Source organism: Eleginops maclovinus, chromosome 12, assembly GCF_036324505.1.
Source record: "Eleginops maclovinus isolate JMC-PN-2008 ecotype Puerto Natales chromosome 12, JC_Emac_rtc_rv5, whole genome shotgun sequence".
NCBI classification, from domain to species: domain Eukaryota; kingdom Metazoa; phylum Chordata; class Actinopteri; order Perciformes; family Eleginopidae; genus Eleginops; species Eleginops maclovinus.
This window is the reverse complement of record NC_086360.1, coordinates 15,563,710-15,580,889: the sequence shown is the minus strand read 5'-3', so window position 1 is coordinate 15,580,889 and position 17,180 is coordinate 15,563,710. Positions and strand designations below refer to the sequence as shown.

The 17,180-nt window shown below is 42.0% G+C and overlaps 1 protein-coding gene across 2 annotated transcripts in view; it reads left to right on the top strand.

The window, feature by feature from the left end:
* Positions 1-1,218: 1,218 nt before the first annotated feature.
* grid2 (glutamate receptor, ionotropic, delta 2) overlaps positions 1,219-17,180 on the top strand; it is a 402,736-nt gene continuing 386,774 nt past the window's right edge. For both annotated transcript variants that reach the window (XM_063896521.1, XM_063896522.1), the window contains exon 1: positions 1,219-1,625. In XM_063896521.1, coding sequence (XP_063752591.1) covers positions 1,538-1,625 — 88 coding nt within the window. In that variant the 5' untranslated portion in view covers positions 1,219-1,537. The remainder of the gene's footprint in view (positions 1,626-17,180) is intronic.

Sequence of the window (17,180 nt, the reverse complement as noted above, 5' to 3'; positions counted from 1 at the left end):
ATGAACTAGGAAAGCGTTCTTTCCAGGTAAATGCTGTGACTAGTTTTAACAATGAAATAGATAGAGGAAGAATTAAACCACAGTAGAAGGGTTAAGGTGATGAACATCAGTTAACAATGTATTTTCTTTGAGTGCTCAGTTGATTTTCCTAGATAACCTTAACACAAGACCCCCCCCCCCCCATGTTGAAGAGAGGGAAGGATATCTGATCGATGGCTGCCTGCGGTGCCCATGGCAGAGCTAAAATTGACAGATTACCCCTCTCTTCATCTGTCTGTCTCTCTGTTACACACCTCTGATGGGCACATCTCGTCTCTATACTTGTACAAGGCAACACAGACAGCTGCTGCTGCTTATAGTTGCTGCTTCTTTCTCTCTATTTCTCTCTCTCCCGGGTCTCCTCCCCCTATCTGTCCTTCCCTCCTTTCCTCACTTCTTTTCTCTCTCTCTCTCTCTCTCTCTCTCTCTCTCTCTCTCTCTCTCTCTCTCTCTCTCTCTCTCTCTCTCTCTCTCTCTTTCTCTCTCTCTCTCTCTCTCGCTCTCGCTCGCGCTCGCGCTCGCTTTTGCTCTCTCTCTCCCACACGGACGCGGCAAACCTCCACTTCACCAGCCACGGTGCGTGCTGGGGCTGACGCGAGTACCTGCATACGGAGTGCGGACGGGGGAGAGTCGTTGCGCGCATCCTCGGTTATTTCCTCTCCTGAAAGCCTAGCATGCATTTTTTCAATCCTGACGCGGAAAAGAAGAGGAGTTCTCCTTCTTTGTAGTCGAAAGACCCCCTTCATCCCGGCCTCTCTCTCATCTCTACAGGAAACTATAGACAATTACGGAATATGGTACCTCTCTGTGGTAATGCCATGTGACAAGGCTTTTCATCATTTGGTATTTATTTCCCCTTCAACAATAGTCGCTGGATACGCCTGTGTATTCTGGCGTTGGTGATATTTAAAGAGGGGCCAAGTGGATGAAAAATAGAAAGCCCCTGGGCAAAATGGAAGTTTTGGCCGTTGGCTTGGTCCTCTGAGGCTGCTGCTGCTGGTTTGGTGATTGGTGCAGGGGGGAAACTGCGACGCCAAGTCTGAACGGCTGGGAATCACGGGTCATTAAAACACAACCCGCTTTTTCTAGATAACTAGGCTTTCATTCATATTTTGAATTGTTACAGTCATTTAAACGAACGGCAACATCCTGCAGTCCCTCAGTTCGTCTTTAACCCGGCGAGGTTTGGTTGCGGGGAGCTTTCTCTGCGGCTCAGCGTCTCTCCGCTCGCCCAGCATATGATTTAATGTTTGTAGGAATTTCAACAGGGTGCCAGTCCGTGACAAACCCGGGAATCTCCACTTATTTTCATCTGCAGACAAGCATCACGCTCTCATGTCAGGACAATAATATATCAAGGAAGACATTACAGGGAATTTCTTTGACCGCCCCACAGATGGACTAAAAAAAGCTTCGGTTTTCGGGATTTTAACTCCGTTCGCTCTCATTTAGAGAGCTGTCGTTTTCTCTGGTTTTGGATGAAATATTTCTGGACAACATGAAAGTTATCACTGCTATGTTGCTTGTTGCCGTTGTTTGGAGCCAGGAGTGGAAGTCGGCGCTCTCGGATTCAATCATCCACATTGGTGAGTTACTGCGCTTTTCTCCTCCAATTCCCGGCCACAATAGGGCTCTCTGCGTCTCGCAGGAAACGGGTTAAGGGTTTCAGTCTCGATGTGCTGCAATCACAACATTGCTGGAGATGTTTTTTTGACGTCCTGTGGTAATTAGTTTGCTTTGCTATGCAGACTAATGCATTCGTGATGTTGACAACATACTTGAATCGTGTTTCAAGCAGTATTTTCTGGACATCCACTTCTTATACAGTACGAGCCTACTGATGAAATACATTACGGACGTCATGCACATTTAGTTTGCGATCAAATTGGGGACTTATTGAACATCATCTATAAACTTACATTTTCCAATTGCTTTAAAGTCGTTATCGTTAATCGCCATTTGGATCGATCAATAAAGATGAACGCGCTGAATCCCACATGAATGGCTGTGTGCTCACAGGAAGCGAGAAAACAGGTGGTTTGAGATTGCGTGATGTTTCTCTGCATGGCAGAGGGATTACCTAGGATGGCAGCACAATCTCTACTTTTTTTCCCTGATACACAATGGCATTACCACCTTCCCTTGGTGAGGTGAGCCACTGCAGTGCCAGGAGAAAAAAAAAACGTTTTATATCCCAACGTCTTTTCCGCCTTCCACCACCATCAGTTATATATGGCACTGTTGTGTTGAGTGTGATTTCGACATTAGGGAGCGTATTCTTTCAGGCAATTTAGCAGCACCTCCCGCTCTGACTATAGGAGGGGGGGATAGAGAGCGCAAGAGAGATGACGCTAGTGAGCGTGTCTTGCAGGATGAGATGAGGATGCGAGGTGGTGGTGGGCTCACGTAATCGTTGCACAGCTCAGTGGCCTCCAATGGGCAATAAACCAGAGAGAGAGCAGTGTGTATGTGAATGAGTGAGGGTGATGACCACACACACACACACACACACACACACACACACACACACACACACACACACACACACACACACACACACACACACACACACACACACACACACACACACTCCAGTAGAAAGATAAGCACCTGTCCATGTTGAACTGTTTTTTGACCACATCATGCACATTGCCAAGATCACATCCGTATTTTAACAGACACATTTGCACACATCCACGCTCACACATGGTACACACTATGAGCCACCAATCCAGCCCCCTGCATGTTGCTGCCAGGGAGGAAGGACTGGCCCGTTTGATCCATTTAGGCCAGCTGATATACCGAGCATATCCCAGGCCAATTTAGTGGCTACCTCCATACATCTGCCAAGAGCTGGATTGTTTTGTGATCTTCTCTGGCCTGTAGACCAAGCTGGTGCCTCATATCAGACTCATGCCCAATACATGAGTTAGTCAGGTCAGCAGGAACATAATGACTGTGTATTATGGCATGTGCAACAATATGAACATGCAGATGGTCGGCAATCATACCAGGTTGATTGCTCTCCTTGTGCAGACTTAACATGAGGATATCTTTAATATGCTAATAGTTACACTGGCTTCCCAGTTGTATTGACATTTTGTTAGGATATTTTTTTATAAGGTTATACAGAAACCTTGGCTGGTGGAATATTATTAAAGTCACACACGTGCAGAAGTCTCATCTTTCATACAGGCTTGTAAGCTGTGGTGCTGGCCCTACAGAGGTGGCAGTGGAATCCACTTGTTAGATAGATCATCCTGTGACTGGATGGTTTGATCACATCAGCTGCCACATGTTCTGGAAGTGTCTCACAGCAAGACGCTAAAACTTTACCAGCTCACTGACTGTTAGTGTCTTTAGATAGGAGTGTTAGCAGTGGGACATCTTTAGGCTTACCAAGACCAAGACAGGGATATTCAGCTCTGAAGGCTAACTATAGGTTTCTGTCAGCTACTGGAACTGGGTCAAGGTTCTCTACGCTGACTGACTGTCTCTTTTTTTCATATCCAGGCTAACTGGGACAATACTCTATTTTTCAGACTTAGTGTCTCACTGGCTCTTCTTGTTCTTGTTATACACTAGTATGGGACATATATGGGAGGCTGTACAGACGTGGGATATACAGAAGTAAAAGCTCTCAAATCACCTCCAGTTTACAATCTAATCGATACAAATCCCAATGATACTTCATGTTTGAGGAGCACATTTAGTGACATGAATAATGAGAAAGCCAAGCTACTCCTCCTTGATCCTGTAGTGTGAAACAGGCCAGTGAGTGGTTTACAATTAGTAGAATAGTCAGTAAAAGCGATGGGTAGTTTACTGGTTGGCTGAATGTATTCCTGGTTTATTACAAGTCTATGTAAGTGTGGGTGAAGGTGTGTGAGAGAACGAACCATCAGTGTGGGTGGTTGGTTGGTGTGATTTCAGTTATTGTCTTTTTTCCCCCGCTCTCTCTCCACTACGCCTTGTTTCTAATCAATAGTTCATTTCCTGGCTAGCCTGAAGTACTTTGAATCACAACAAGGGTTATCACCCCAAAAACAATCCTTTTCTTTTCTCATTCAGCCTTTCTCTCGCTCACACACTCCAGAAAGCCTTGGAAACAGCAGGTATACCTGGGTTTTGAAATACCAAGTATTATGATAGACTTTCATTCTGTTTTTTACACATGGTGGTATTGTTAGGGAAAAAAAGTAGCCACTAGTTTCTGCATGTCAACATTTAGCATTTTGCAATAAAGGTTTATATCCATAACTTTCAGTTGCATTTTTCACTCCGTCTCCACCCCACTCTCGCACAGCTAACCTGTCTGTGTGTGCGTCATATTGACTTGGGACTGCATGAGAAGGAAAAACAATACCATACCCAGCAGCCACATCACATTGACATGTCAGAAGTAATCCCTCTTTAATCTCTTTGTTGCTGCTAAAGATGGAATGATGGAAAATAAGCGTGGGGGGAGAGATACACAGGCAAAGAGATGTATATCCAAGTGAGAAAAGATTGAAGATGGAAAGTAAAATAGTGATAAACCAGGGAGAGAGGTGGACTTTGTGTTGTCCTCATGTCTCTACTAAAAACCTGTGCCACCCTATCACAGAGTCACCTTTATTTCTGTAATATTAACATCAGTGGTCAGCAGACATTTTTATCTTGAACTGTCCAGGCATTAACTGTGATTGAGCTGCAGGGGATCTGGCACCACTACCTCGTCCATCTCCCTCTTTCTCTCTCTCCCTCTAATGATCAGCATGCAGCAGGAAGGGGGGGGGGGGTCAACTTGCTTCTTGGCCCTCTCTGCATCGTGTGCTGCATTGCAATGGTCCTCTGCTTTTATGAGGGTGGTTGGTATGGATTCTGCTCATGTGTTAGTGAGAGAGAGAGAGAGAGTAAAGTGTCTGTGTGGTTGTGTGTATTCCTGGTTAGTTACACTCAGAAAGTCACAGTGATTTTTGCTGCCAGATTAAGTCCTCACTTTGTAGTTGTACTGTTCTTTAGCCATGCAGTGTGTCAGAGTGCATCCACTGGCTCACCATGCTTCACAGATAAGTGGAATAAACTAGCAAATGAGCATGGTTCAAATCCTGTATCGAACAGTGACACACTGACCAGACACTGACATCACACAATGTAGCATCACTTCTTAATCTGAGCCTATAGATTCATAATATTTGTTGATGTTGACAAATTGAAAATGAGAAGGACATGTCATATTGAAATGATTATAGAAAGGTTACATGTGATATAACATCTTTATCCTCCACTATCAGATAATTTATGGTAGATACAGTAGATTCCATAGGTACCACTGTTTTCGTCTCCTTGCTAGATCAGAGAAGTGTAGAACCTGAACGAATAAACACTTGGAAGAAGAAATGTGTTTTTTGTAAGGAATCATTGATAACTATTCAAGTGAAGACATTGTGCAAGTTGTAATGGAAGAGGAAAACCATATACAATATCAGTTGTTGCATACAGTATCATGTCATGCCTTTCTCAGTGGGTCCTTTGTGTTGGGACTTTAATAATATGATGTACTTAACGACTTTTTGTACAGTTTTATACCGGAAATGAGGAGGCTTCATGGGTTTCATTTATCTTGTAATAAAAGCATTACATGTGTACAGGACACTGTGAATAGGAGGATTACTAGAGAGCGCTTCATATGTAAATCAGTCATTGCTGAGTTTTTACCGCTTTGGAAGCATTTTTAGTAACCCTTGTCTAGCCAATAATTTTGTTGAATCATTGAACATTTAGAAAACCTATGAAAACAGAGGGACAGAGAAGAGAAGAAACCACAGAAAACATTATTTGGAGGGATTTCCTGGAGGCACATTCAACAAGATGTTCCAAATTAGCATGGAATACATCTCTGATGTTACACCATCCATAATGCTCTATCTAATGAATGAGGAAAGTGATTAGTTTAAGGAACATTTAAACTAATGTTTCCCTCAATGTTTTTACAGTTTGGGTCTACATTTGAAATATAATAGAAACATGGTCGTTATTTACATTCATCTAAATTTGATGAATGTGTCATTGCTGACTTAAACGATCAGGTTCTTGTTGTAGAACAGGTACGCTACTCTTTGTGAGACCCATGTGATTTAGAAAAGGACGGGGAGAAAAAAAGTTGCTTTATCCTTTGATCGCCAAGTTCAGCCTAGGTGATGAGGGAGGGAGATGGGGAGGGATGGACAGAGAGATTATTGGATCTATGCAGTGTGTTTTTGTGTGGCCTGTGTGTGTGATTGGGGCTCTATCCCTTGACAGCACTGAGAGACGGACAAGGATTTTGGTCATTGAGATGGAAAGAGTTGAAAGACTGAACAGAGGTTTCCATTATTTGTAGGTTGAGGAAATGGGGGGGGGGGGAGGAGAGACAGAGGGGGAGATTTGGCATGGCCTGATTTCTCTTTCATTTTGGTGCTATCCCGGTGTTTTCCGTGGAGAATGATTTCTAAATATCCCAGTGCTTGTGAATGGTTGTTCCTGCCTGATTTTGTTTCCGAATTTCACAGCTGTCACCACACTTCCTCTTCTGAGCGGTCAGCTTGTGTTTGTGTGTGTGCATGCCCATTGTGCACTTCATCTTCAGCTGTACCAAGATTCAGAACGGTGGGGGCTATGCGGTGTGTATTAAATGCTTCACATATTTTGAGTTATGTATCTGTAAGTGTTGACAGATGTGCTCGTCCATGCTATCATGACTGGGAGATTTAGCACCTCGTGTTTCTGTGTGCATGAACACTGGAGATTCTGTCTGTGTGTGTGATTCACACAGGTGCACACTGTGTGTCTGCTTTGTGTATGTGTGTGTGATATTCTAGGTATCCCTACATCCTCTTGTGACGGACAGAGACAGACAGCAGCTCTGACGTCGGTACCTGGTCACTGAGGCAGAACCCTTAACCAGGCCACTGAGACAAATAAACTGTGTGTGTGTGTGTGTGTGTGTGTGTGTGTGTGTGTGTGTGTGTGTGTGTGTGTGTGTGTGTGTGTGTGTGTGTGTGTGTGTGTGTGTGTGTGTGTGTGTGTGTGTGTGTGTGTGTGTGTGTGTGTGTGTGTGTGTGTGTGTGTGTGTGTGTGTGTGTGTGTGTGTGTGTGTGTGTGTGTGTGTGTGTGTGGATGAGAAGGACTGACAGGTAAATGTGAAAAGAGGCATGATTGCCTGTCTGAGGTTGACTGCAGATGAATGTGAGCAGAGACAGCCCTGCCCTGCCTCGTCTCACGGCAGCAGTGATGCAGGTAGAGCAGAGCAGATGGCCTGCGAAGGACTTGAACAACACAGGCCATGTTCTCGGATGATTGTGAGTTTTTGTTTATCCCATCAACACACACAGAGTCACATACGCTTAATGTCATCTGGGGACAAGAACCTTGGTATTCACCAGAAAGAGCAGCATGCTTGCTTTTTGTGGCGATTGAATTTAACTGCTTCTGGAAGCAACATCATGCATTTAGATTGCACTCAGGCGTGCATGCATACAGACGTCTAAATATACTATACAGAAATGTAAGAGCAAGCTTTTTTTCTGGCTTCTTTAAAATTGTGTTTTATATTTCAACATTTTATGGTCAGTTTGTTTTGAGGAGTGAAAACCCGTCCTGTTATAGGGAACAGGCAGTAGCTAGAAGTTTCCTCTTAGAGCATACAACAGTTGCCACTAGAGGCCTATTTCAGGACAGCTCTCTAGCTTATCACACTGCCTCACATTGAGGAAGCAATCACAGTGTTTGGCAATCGCTATTTGAAGACAAGCAAAAAACAAATATGAGAAATATAACAAACAGTTAAACACACAGAATAAATAACATTTGTATGCAGGGAGTTTCTCTTTCGAGAAGAATGTGCTGTATGGGCTTGGGATATGTCATCATGTTAATAATGAGGGAAACTTCAAAGTCAAGCATCAAGCTCTACTGTGACTCCGTTTTATGTGTGCGTTTTGGCTTTTGTGTACCTTTTTTAATGACACTGTATGGCCATTCATATGTGGATGTAAGGGTCCTAGCATGGTGTCTATTTATTCTGCTCTTCCCACATTCTTGCAGTAGCGTGAATATTTACAGCTGCCCTCTCCCTTTTTCTCTCTTGTTCGATGTCTCTCTGTCGACAAAAGTACTGTTAGTCTTTCGGCAATCTGCACTGTCTCGCAATAAGGCAGAGGTTGCCCTGAATGTGCATAGGATGTTATTTTTTTCTTTTTCAGTACAACTATATTTGCCTCAGAACCTCAGGTGGGCATCTGTGTTAGCATGTTTATGCAATAGGCAATGTGCACACTGCAGATGTCCAAACCATATTCCTTGTTTAAGGGCTCATGCATGCGTGGGCGGTGTATATATTTGTGTATTGCATGCATATGTGTGCACGTGAGTGATTTGCTGGAAGTGTTTCTCTCTTCTCTGAATTCTTTCCTCTCCAACCCTATGACAGCCATGGGCAGGCTGCTGTTCACACAGCACTATAAAACCCAGGAAGCATGGCATTGGCCCACTTGTTTTACAATGTGCACACACACAAACTAAAGCATGTGCACTTATAAGCACACACAAGACAATCTGCACACTACCGCACACATCCATTTTAAATCCAAGGAACCCTTTTATAGCCTTTCCTTGCATCCTTCATTGGTGAATGATTCATTGAACAGTAAAGCAGGAACATGGTTGGCTGTGAGTTGGCTTGTACTACAGCTCCCTCCACCTTTTCTCTTCAGGAACACCCCCTCACATTTGTGGTAAACCCTTTTAATCTAATAAATACAGAATACTAATTAAAAACAAGTGTTCACAGCGAATAATTCTATATAGGTTAGCAACATTACCACCCCAACAAACAATTTACAATTATATAACAGACAGCTCAAAATAAGAAATCTGATTTGTTCAAAGCAGTGTTATAATATCCAAACACCACGGCTACAACTTCAAATTCCCCTGCCATACTGCATCGGAAGAAATAAACACTGCTCGATGTGTTGTCATGGCTGTTAGCCAGCACAATGCTCACATTCATTTATGGAGGCGTGGATTCAGCAGGGCCCATCTCCAGAGAAAATCCATCTGCTTAAAAAACTTAAACAGTGAAGCAAACAATTTGTTTTTAGCAATTGTCTCGCTTTGTGCAGGCTGCCAGCCCATCCTTTTCCTTATTGCGAACATTATTATTATTTATTAAATATATTTAAGTTCAAATGAGCATACTCTGTAACTTTCTTTAATACTGAATGAATCATATAATATAAAAACAATGTGTCATATGTCAGGCTCCTGTTGACAGTGATTTCTCTTTCCTCACAAAGGCTGCTGAGAATATGTGCTGTTACACAATTACATATAACACATTTGTTTTAATGTGTTATATTTTCAACCCCTCAACCCCTTGTCTCTAAACATGAGAAAGCAAAACTGCCTTAACAGATCACAGCACAAGTCATACATGTTGTTTCCTGAGCAGGGCTGGAGCAGGCCAGTCTCTAATATTATTACACCTTCTGCTAATGTTCACATCACTCCCATGGCTCTCGTCTTATATTCAGAAAGCAGTATTTTATCTACCAAGGATGGAAAACAAATATTTAGTTCTTCAATGCATTTGGTCAATATCCATGTTGAGTTTTTTAAGTAGTGCTTGAAAAATAAAGGTTTTTATTTTCATTAATAACCATTAACAGTACGAACGAGAGTTGGAATTGTTAAATAAATAAAAACATATTTGGGGAATTTGTTATTCTTTTGGGGTTTAAACTGTTTGGAATTTCTAATCAATAAGTCTGAACTATATTAAAGCTCTCCTATTATGCTATATTTTAAAAATATATGGGGCAATATCTATACAAAACTTGTCTGTGAGGTGTTTTGCTCAAAATACCAAACAGATCACCCATTGTAGCATGCCTCATACCCCTCTATTTCAGCCCTGTTCCAGAAGTGCTGATTCTGTGACTGACGCTTTAAATTTGAGCGGACCTGCAGCTGGCCACGCCTTTTTGCAGCGTCAGGTAGCTCTCTGTCTGAAGAGAGAAGTTTCTAACAAGATACTCAGCTAAACGTTGCCGTAATTAAATGCCATATTATGTTCAAAACCACATCAAGCATTATTTCTGAAACACTGCTCAGTGTTTACCACTAGAACAGTGACATTATATGTATTATATATACAACAACTCTAAGTCACTCCTGCAGACATCCTGCACATACACACACAGGTGCTGCAGAGGGGATTCAGCTCGCGACTGTATATGGGGGACGATAGGTTGAGACATGTCACGTGAGCGGGACGTTGCCAGGAGTTCAGTGTAAAGCCATCCCCCATTTCGGTTATGACGTTAAAACTGAGACCTTCAGACTAAGCTGTGTCTCTCTTCCACTGTCTCCTGTGTTTTCTCTCACCCTTCTCCCCTCAGTTGCTCCACACTTTTATTATCTCCACCTTTTGCCTCTACGTTAATATTGGTCTTTACTTTTATTCTCGTAGAAGCGCCGCTCTTTCTCTGTAGCTGTCTCTGCCGGTCTCCACCTCCCTCTTGATGTTTGATTTGCTGTCAGTGAGAACAGAAACAGGCATCATGACAAAGTGTTGTGAACATTTTGTTAATCACTGTTGTTGAATTGTTTGTTTTTACTCTCTGACACACTTGGCACCACGTCACAAAGCTGCCTGAATGTGCCCATCTGGATTGTAGCTTTCATCTGGTGTTCATTTAAACTCTAGAAAACACCAACAAATTGAGTGGGAGGGATCAGTGGAGAGGACATTAGCATGTGGTTAGCATATTTGTGTTTTGAAAATCCACTCCTTGGTTTGCAGCTTAACAGCAGCTGACCACTTTTGTTCTTGCCCACATTAAAAATGAAAGGCTCCCGATGCTTTCATGCCTAAAATATTAGGTAACTGTGGTTAGTCATTTGTGTTAACCTGAATAAATTTTGATTCAACTTCTTGAATAAGAAGACGGAGAAGGTGAGAGTTTAATGGTGTGTTGTGCACAGGGCTCGTTCTGTCCTATTAATGCAACGAGCTGTACTGCACATCAGATTCGAACAGATTGTGGGTCAGTCATAGCCTGACTCATTGACCGCAGACTCCCCCTTACAGCTGTAACCCTCCATAATTGACCACTGCAGCCTAAGTACAGTTGCTGAGCAACATCATACATAAAGACATGGGCGTACTACTTAAGGTGCTCTATGTAGTTTGAGAACAGTTTGTTAATTTATGTCTAGGGATGGGACCAAGACCTGGTATAAAACGGGCCCTGGGGCTAAATTATTAAAGGCCATGGCGTCGATAAGCTCTGATGTAATTGGGTTTGCTATCGGTACAGAACAAATTAAGAAAATATATTTCATATGCATTATTGCTACCTCAATTTTATTTTGCTAATTTTATCTTAACAACTGCATTGTTTGCTTTTTCCAATCCACGAGAGAGATCTCTCTGCGAGGGGCAGCTCTTACACACGCTGCCGCACCGTGCATTACACTAACACAGAGATATTTTATTCACCATAGCGTAAAGAACCAAGTGTTCAAAAGTGTGGTTACACTTAACAAGGCTCTATGTGGACGATGCTTATTGCCACAAGTGCAGTCTCTCCAAACATCTGGCGAAAATGCACCCTATCTCACACCTCTGCTGTCACTCCTCCTCCTACAACCACTGGTCCAATCCAAAGACAATTCCAAACCCCGCTCACGACAGCAGCTAGTGGGAGGATGACTGAGGAGGGTGTCAGCCACCTGGCCCCGACCACATTCGTAGTGAAAGGGCTTTATTACATTTCAACAGTGGAGTTTAAGGGCTTTAGGTAACAGTCTGTCATTATATAATAAGTAAAATTATTTTTGGGGAAATAGTAGTCGTATAAAAGGGATTTGTGTTAGTCCCATCACTCAACAATACAACACACACCAGCGTAATGAATGCGCAGCTACATGAGGTTGACAGACTGTGCTCTCCTGGGTGAAAGTCTTTAGTTTGTATGACCAAATCAAAACCATCCGCTGCCTTACGGACTTTGTCGCTCTTAATGCTACCTTCCTCCTGCACGTCCTGGCTCACAATTGCGTAGGTTGAAGACAAATATGGATCAAACGGTGAATGAAAACAGGCTGCCTTTCCACACTTTAGATGCAACAACACAGATCCTCAGGCTAACAGCTTTGCTGTGACATGACTAATGCAGTGATTGCACGCACTTCAAACACACCTTGATAATAAATCCAGTGTGCTAGACAGACAGTGGTAGTCGGGGGCTGGGGTTGGATGTGTTGGCCATTCAAACAGCACTGCGTGATAATATTGTGCTCTACGTAGGTTTACTGTATTAGTGCCGGCCCCATGGTGGGTCTAGTGTGAGCTTTTGTCCCGCATGTGTAGTGGCAAAAAAATACATGCAGGCATTAGCACTTAACAATATCTTACACCCCATATTTCCTACCTTCCTTATGAAGGGGCAGTGTCCTCTGAGTAGAGGTATTGCTCTTTTGTGTTCCTTTGAATAAACCTACAACTGCTTGTCTCTCAGCTGCCCCCAACGGGATATCATTCACAGCTTGATCATAGCTTACAAATGTGTATCCTCAAGCAGGTCCAATAACAGCCTCATCATTATTTACAGCAATTATTCCATCGGGACTGCTAGAAAGAAGGCTAGCATATTGATTATGACTGAATCTTTTTAGCTGAGCACAGTCACTGTTATAGTAACAACATCCACATTATAGGGTTGGATGTTAGGTGCTGGGTAATGTAGTGCTGTTTTATGCTTGATGTGCACTGACCCTTACCAGTTGGGAATTCAGTTTATTGCCATGCAGTTTTTTTCATACAAAATGTAGACATACTTGTAATGCATGTTGGGAGTCATTATCCTTATAACTGTGTGTTTTCTACCGTAGACCATCTCTTGTTAAATACTTTTCTATCATTGATGCTTTTAAAGATAAAGGCGTTGTATCCTGAGTCTTAAATGATCTGAATTCATATTAAGACCATCTGGCAATTAAACTAAGTACTAGAAAAGTACTATAAATCCATCAATACTACAGTATAAAACACATATTTATTTGCTTACTTTTTATTTTTTGTTTGTTTCGTTTAAAGAAAAAAGGTTTCAGTAGCAAACAGAAATGTTCCCATACCAGGAAGCCCTACCGACGGGTCTTCCTCCAGAGAACATCAATGGGAGCTGTTATTGAGACGGCATCATTAGAACCCCTCTCACTGTGGACAGCCCTCTGGCCTCCCTTTTTCTTTCTCTTGTTTTTCCTTTACTCTGCTGTCTCAGCCTAATCCTCTGCACCCCCCACCACCACCCTCCGTGCCCACACTTGCACTCTCTTGTCTGCAGGCTCTTAAATATGCAGACCTACAATCAAGGACAAATTCACATCCATGTTTTTATCTCTTTCAAGCTTACATTCAGCTTCTCTTTTTACGCTCTCTATTTTGCGGCAATTTTTTGTAATATCTTAAGCGTACTCCATTTGTTACCAGCTTCATATATACATAGTGCTGGAATCTCATGGATAGAACATTTACTAACTGTACTCCAATGTACTTCAGTAGACTCTGAGTTCTCATCTCTTATTAATCGCTGTATTCTGTACTGAACAGAGGACTTTAACATCACTTTCACTTAAACTCCACTGTTTCAGAAGTGCTATCAGACAATATTCAAGTTTAGCTGATTTCAATAAAAAAGTTGATGTGCTCATAAACGGCGAGTCATAGAGAGATTTTAAGATTTTAGAGATTTTTTATGACTTCTTCAAAAGACAACAGATTGAAACAAATCCATGCTCTTAGTGCCTCAGGCTCCTAGACTCTTCTCTCTGTTGGTTCAATCTGCCAATTAAGCTGCTTCAACTCCCTGTCTCAGTCCACTTTTCCTGTCTGTCTTCATTTGGCAGAGCTGTCTTTAGACAGTAAGACCGTCAATATGGAGTTTATGTGGATAGTTTAAATATTTGGCTTTTGTTTTTACTGCGTCAGTGTTTTATTACTGACACACCACAAAGGAAGGTTTATGGTTTGTTTGGCTGACCACCAATCAGTTAATTACATTATCCACCACTGATGACTCTAGAGGCAGAATATTAAGATAGAAATTAAAAGTTAAACAACTTTCCTCATTATCAACATCTTGTGTGCAGCCCTGCTCATCTGGCTGCATGTTTGTGCTGTTCCGTATCTCAACAGAGCTTTTCTAGGCATTTTGACTTGTCAGAGCAGGAAAAGCCCAAATTGACATGATAGACATTAGATGGCTCAGGTTTATTTAAGTGTCTCATGAAGACACACCAATTACCCATAATGCACAACAGCTGTGCCCTGGGATGTGATGCCGAAATTATCACTGATTATTTTCTTCTGTGTTGTTCCTGCTGTGACAGATGCTAAATGATCTGCCATGAAATAGTTCAAGTAAAAAATAAAAAATAATATTTCCTATTCTAGTAAAAAACAAACCTTCTGTTGCAGGAAGGTCAATTAGTATTAGTTTTTGTGTGTGTGTGTCATTCTTTCTTTCTTTACCTTTGTTATTTGTAACCACTATTCACCTGACTGAAACTATCTCTCTGTGGTATTAAATAAAAAGAATTAGAACTCGGTACTGGTAATCCTTATGCAAATGTCTTATTCAATTATACCGTGGTCCTGAGCATAAGTCTTGTAGCTAAATCTTAAAAAGTTAAGCTGCAAATCCTCTTTAGTCTGAAGGTCCCAGCTCTAATCGTCAGGATATTGTTGTTTTTGGTCCTATTAATTCCACTGATTTCCGGTGGCGTGTGTGTGTGTGTGTGTGTGTGTGTGTGTGTGTGTGTGTGGGTTTGTGAAGGAGAAGTATGAGTGGGCGGTTTATGTGTATGCATATAAAAGCTTGCAAGAAAAGGTCATTGTGATTTGTGTCCCATTCCCAAATTGTCTACGTAGCTGTCATTATCCTAAAAACCTATAATGGATGTTCTCTCTCTCATACACACTCAGGCAGACTCCTACACACTCACACTCATTGGGGGGAGTTAGCAGAGCTTAGAACAGGACATGCGCAACAGGAAAACGCTGTAATTCAGGAAAGATTTAGGGGTGAGAGGGAGCGCAAGAGTGGATTAGTATATGTCGTGGTTACAAGTCCAAAGTCAACATCCTAAAGTGGAGTTGACTTTTGACAACAATGGTGAGCTGTGAACGAAATGCACAATCACATGCCAATGTTGATACTGTAAAGAAGGTTTGAGCGTTTTTGTGTACTCTGTCATGGATTTGTGTTAAGTAATTGCATTTACGTGACGTAAGCGGGCTGCTGGTGGACTACTGCATTATGTCAACAAAGGTATGTCCGGGCTCGGTGTAATATCATGGTAACACAATATGCACTGGAACAACACATCAAGGCTTTCTAAAGCATGATGGAAACGTTTTTATCTTGCACCTATAGCAGGAAATTCTCAGCGGAACTATGATTCATACAATAAGTGTCGAATGAATATCGTTAAAAAGAATGTGACAAATCAAATTTCAAATGGTTAAACTTGACGGTGATGGCAGTACTGCAGGTTTTCTGTTTTTGTCTGTCTGAACAAATACACATTTCAGATGTACAGTACACATCACAAGTGGTAGAGCTAGGCAGTCAGCTGTTTATGTACACACACACACCGAGACACTCTACTCTTATCAAAGCCGCCCTGTCTGGCTGTGCAGCTCAGCAGAGGCAGAATATGAGAACAGACAGGATTATTTTTCCATCTCCGTACAGTTGCCGAGGGTTATGCACACTGGACAGCCATCTAACCCCAGCGCATTACTGTGCAGTCAAACCAGATCAGACGTCTGTGCATGCTCCTGTAATGTATGTGTGATAAAAGGTCACCTCAGTGCATACGGCTCTGCCCAGCATGTTTGAATGTGTGTTTTTACATTCTGGAAAAACGAGGAAAAAATACATCTGTGTAATGGGCCTTAGTTTCCTAAGGGGAAAACTTTAGTGGTGCTGAAATTAAGCCTTACTAGAGAGAAAAGTACATCAAGCGGTTAGAGAAAATGTGAAAATTCAGCCAACGCTGTGCACCCCCGTGTGTCTTAACGGCAGTTAATTATGTAGTCTGCTCATTTTAAATAATGTTTTAAAGGTCTGCTAATCTCCTCAAGTTTATTGATTTGTCCTCTTTCACATTATATCCAAATTGTCAGTTGGATGTTGATAAAGAGGTTTGGATTTGACACACTGTTATTTTGACAATCAAAAGGCAATTGTGCAAATATATCATAATAGCTAGAAAGTGTAAACCTTAATAGGTATTATATAACACAGTTATGAGACACATAAGCAGCAATCCATGATTTGCACAGGTTCTGCTTTTCATTTAAATGTATTGTTGTATACATTTATTCCAGCCTTTGCCACCCTTCAAGTTAATTAAGGTAAGGTATCTTGCCAAAGGACAAATCAACATGTTGAGACCTATCACGCTGAGCATTGTTGTGCAACTTCGTAACATTTTACTTGATTGGTGATTGGTCACATCCCTGTTTTCAGCCTGACACTGGAAGGAAATCAGTCCTGTATTACTACCACACCTGGTGAATAATTTTTCATAAAGAAAAATAATAGTTTTTTTTCTAACAAGGTTGTGTTGTTATGCAAATAAAGTAGCAGCTGTCAGGTTCCAGCAGCAGATATTGGGAGGATTTTTTTGATTTGGTAGTTAGTACACAATGGTAGAAAGATGATAGAGTGTCATTGAGAGCCAGAAATGAGTGCATGTTCTGCACTCTAATCCAAGGAGCAACAGCATGTTTGTGCTGTGGCCTTAAGACATGTGGTTAGATGTTTCTGGTTTATTTGCATGCTTTTTTAGGTTGTTATGCAACGGATAGTGAATGTAGTCTGAAGGGAATGCCTTTGGCAGGGGGAGACAGGAACGGTAGAGTACATGCTCTTTCAGCACCATTATCTCCTATCAGTTGAGCTGGGTTTCTTCCTTTGCCAGCCACTACTGTGTGTGTTCCTCAGCATAGAAACCATAAGCAGTCCTTTCACAGAAATGTCAGCTTTTATGAGGTTCCTGCACCGCACCCTGCTACGAGGAAATGGTTTCAACTGTTGCTTACG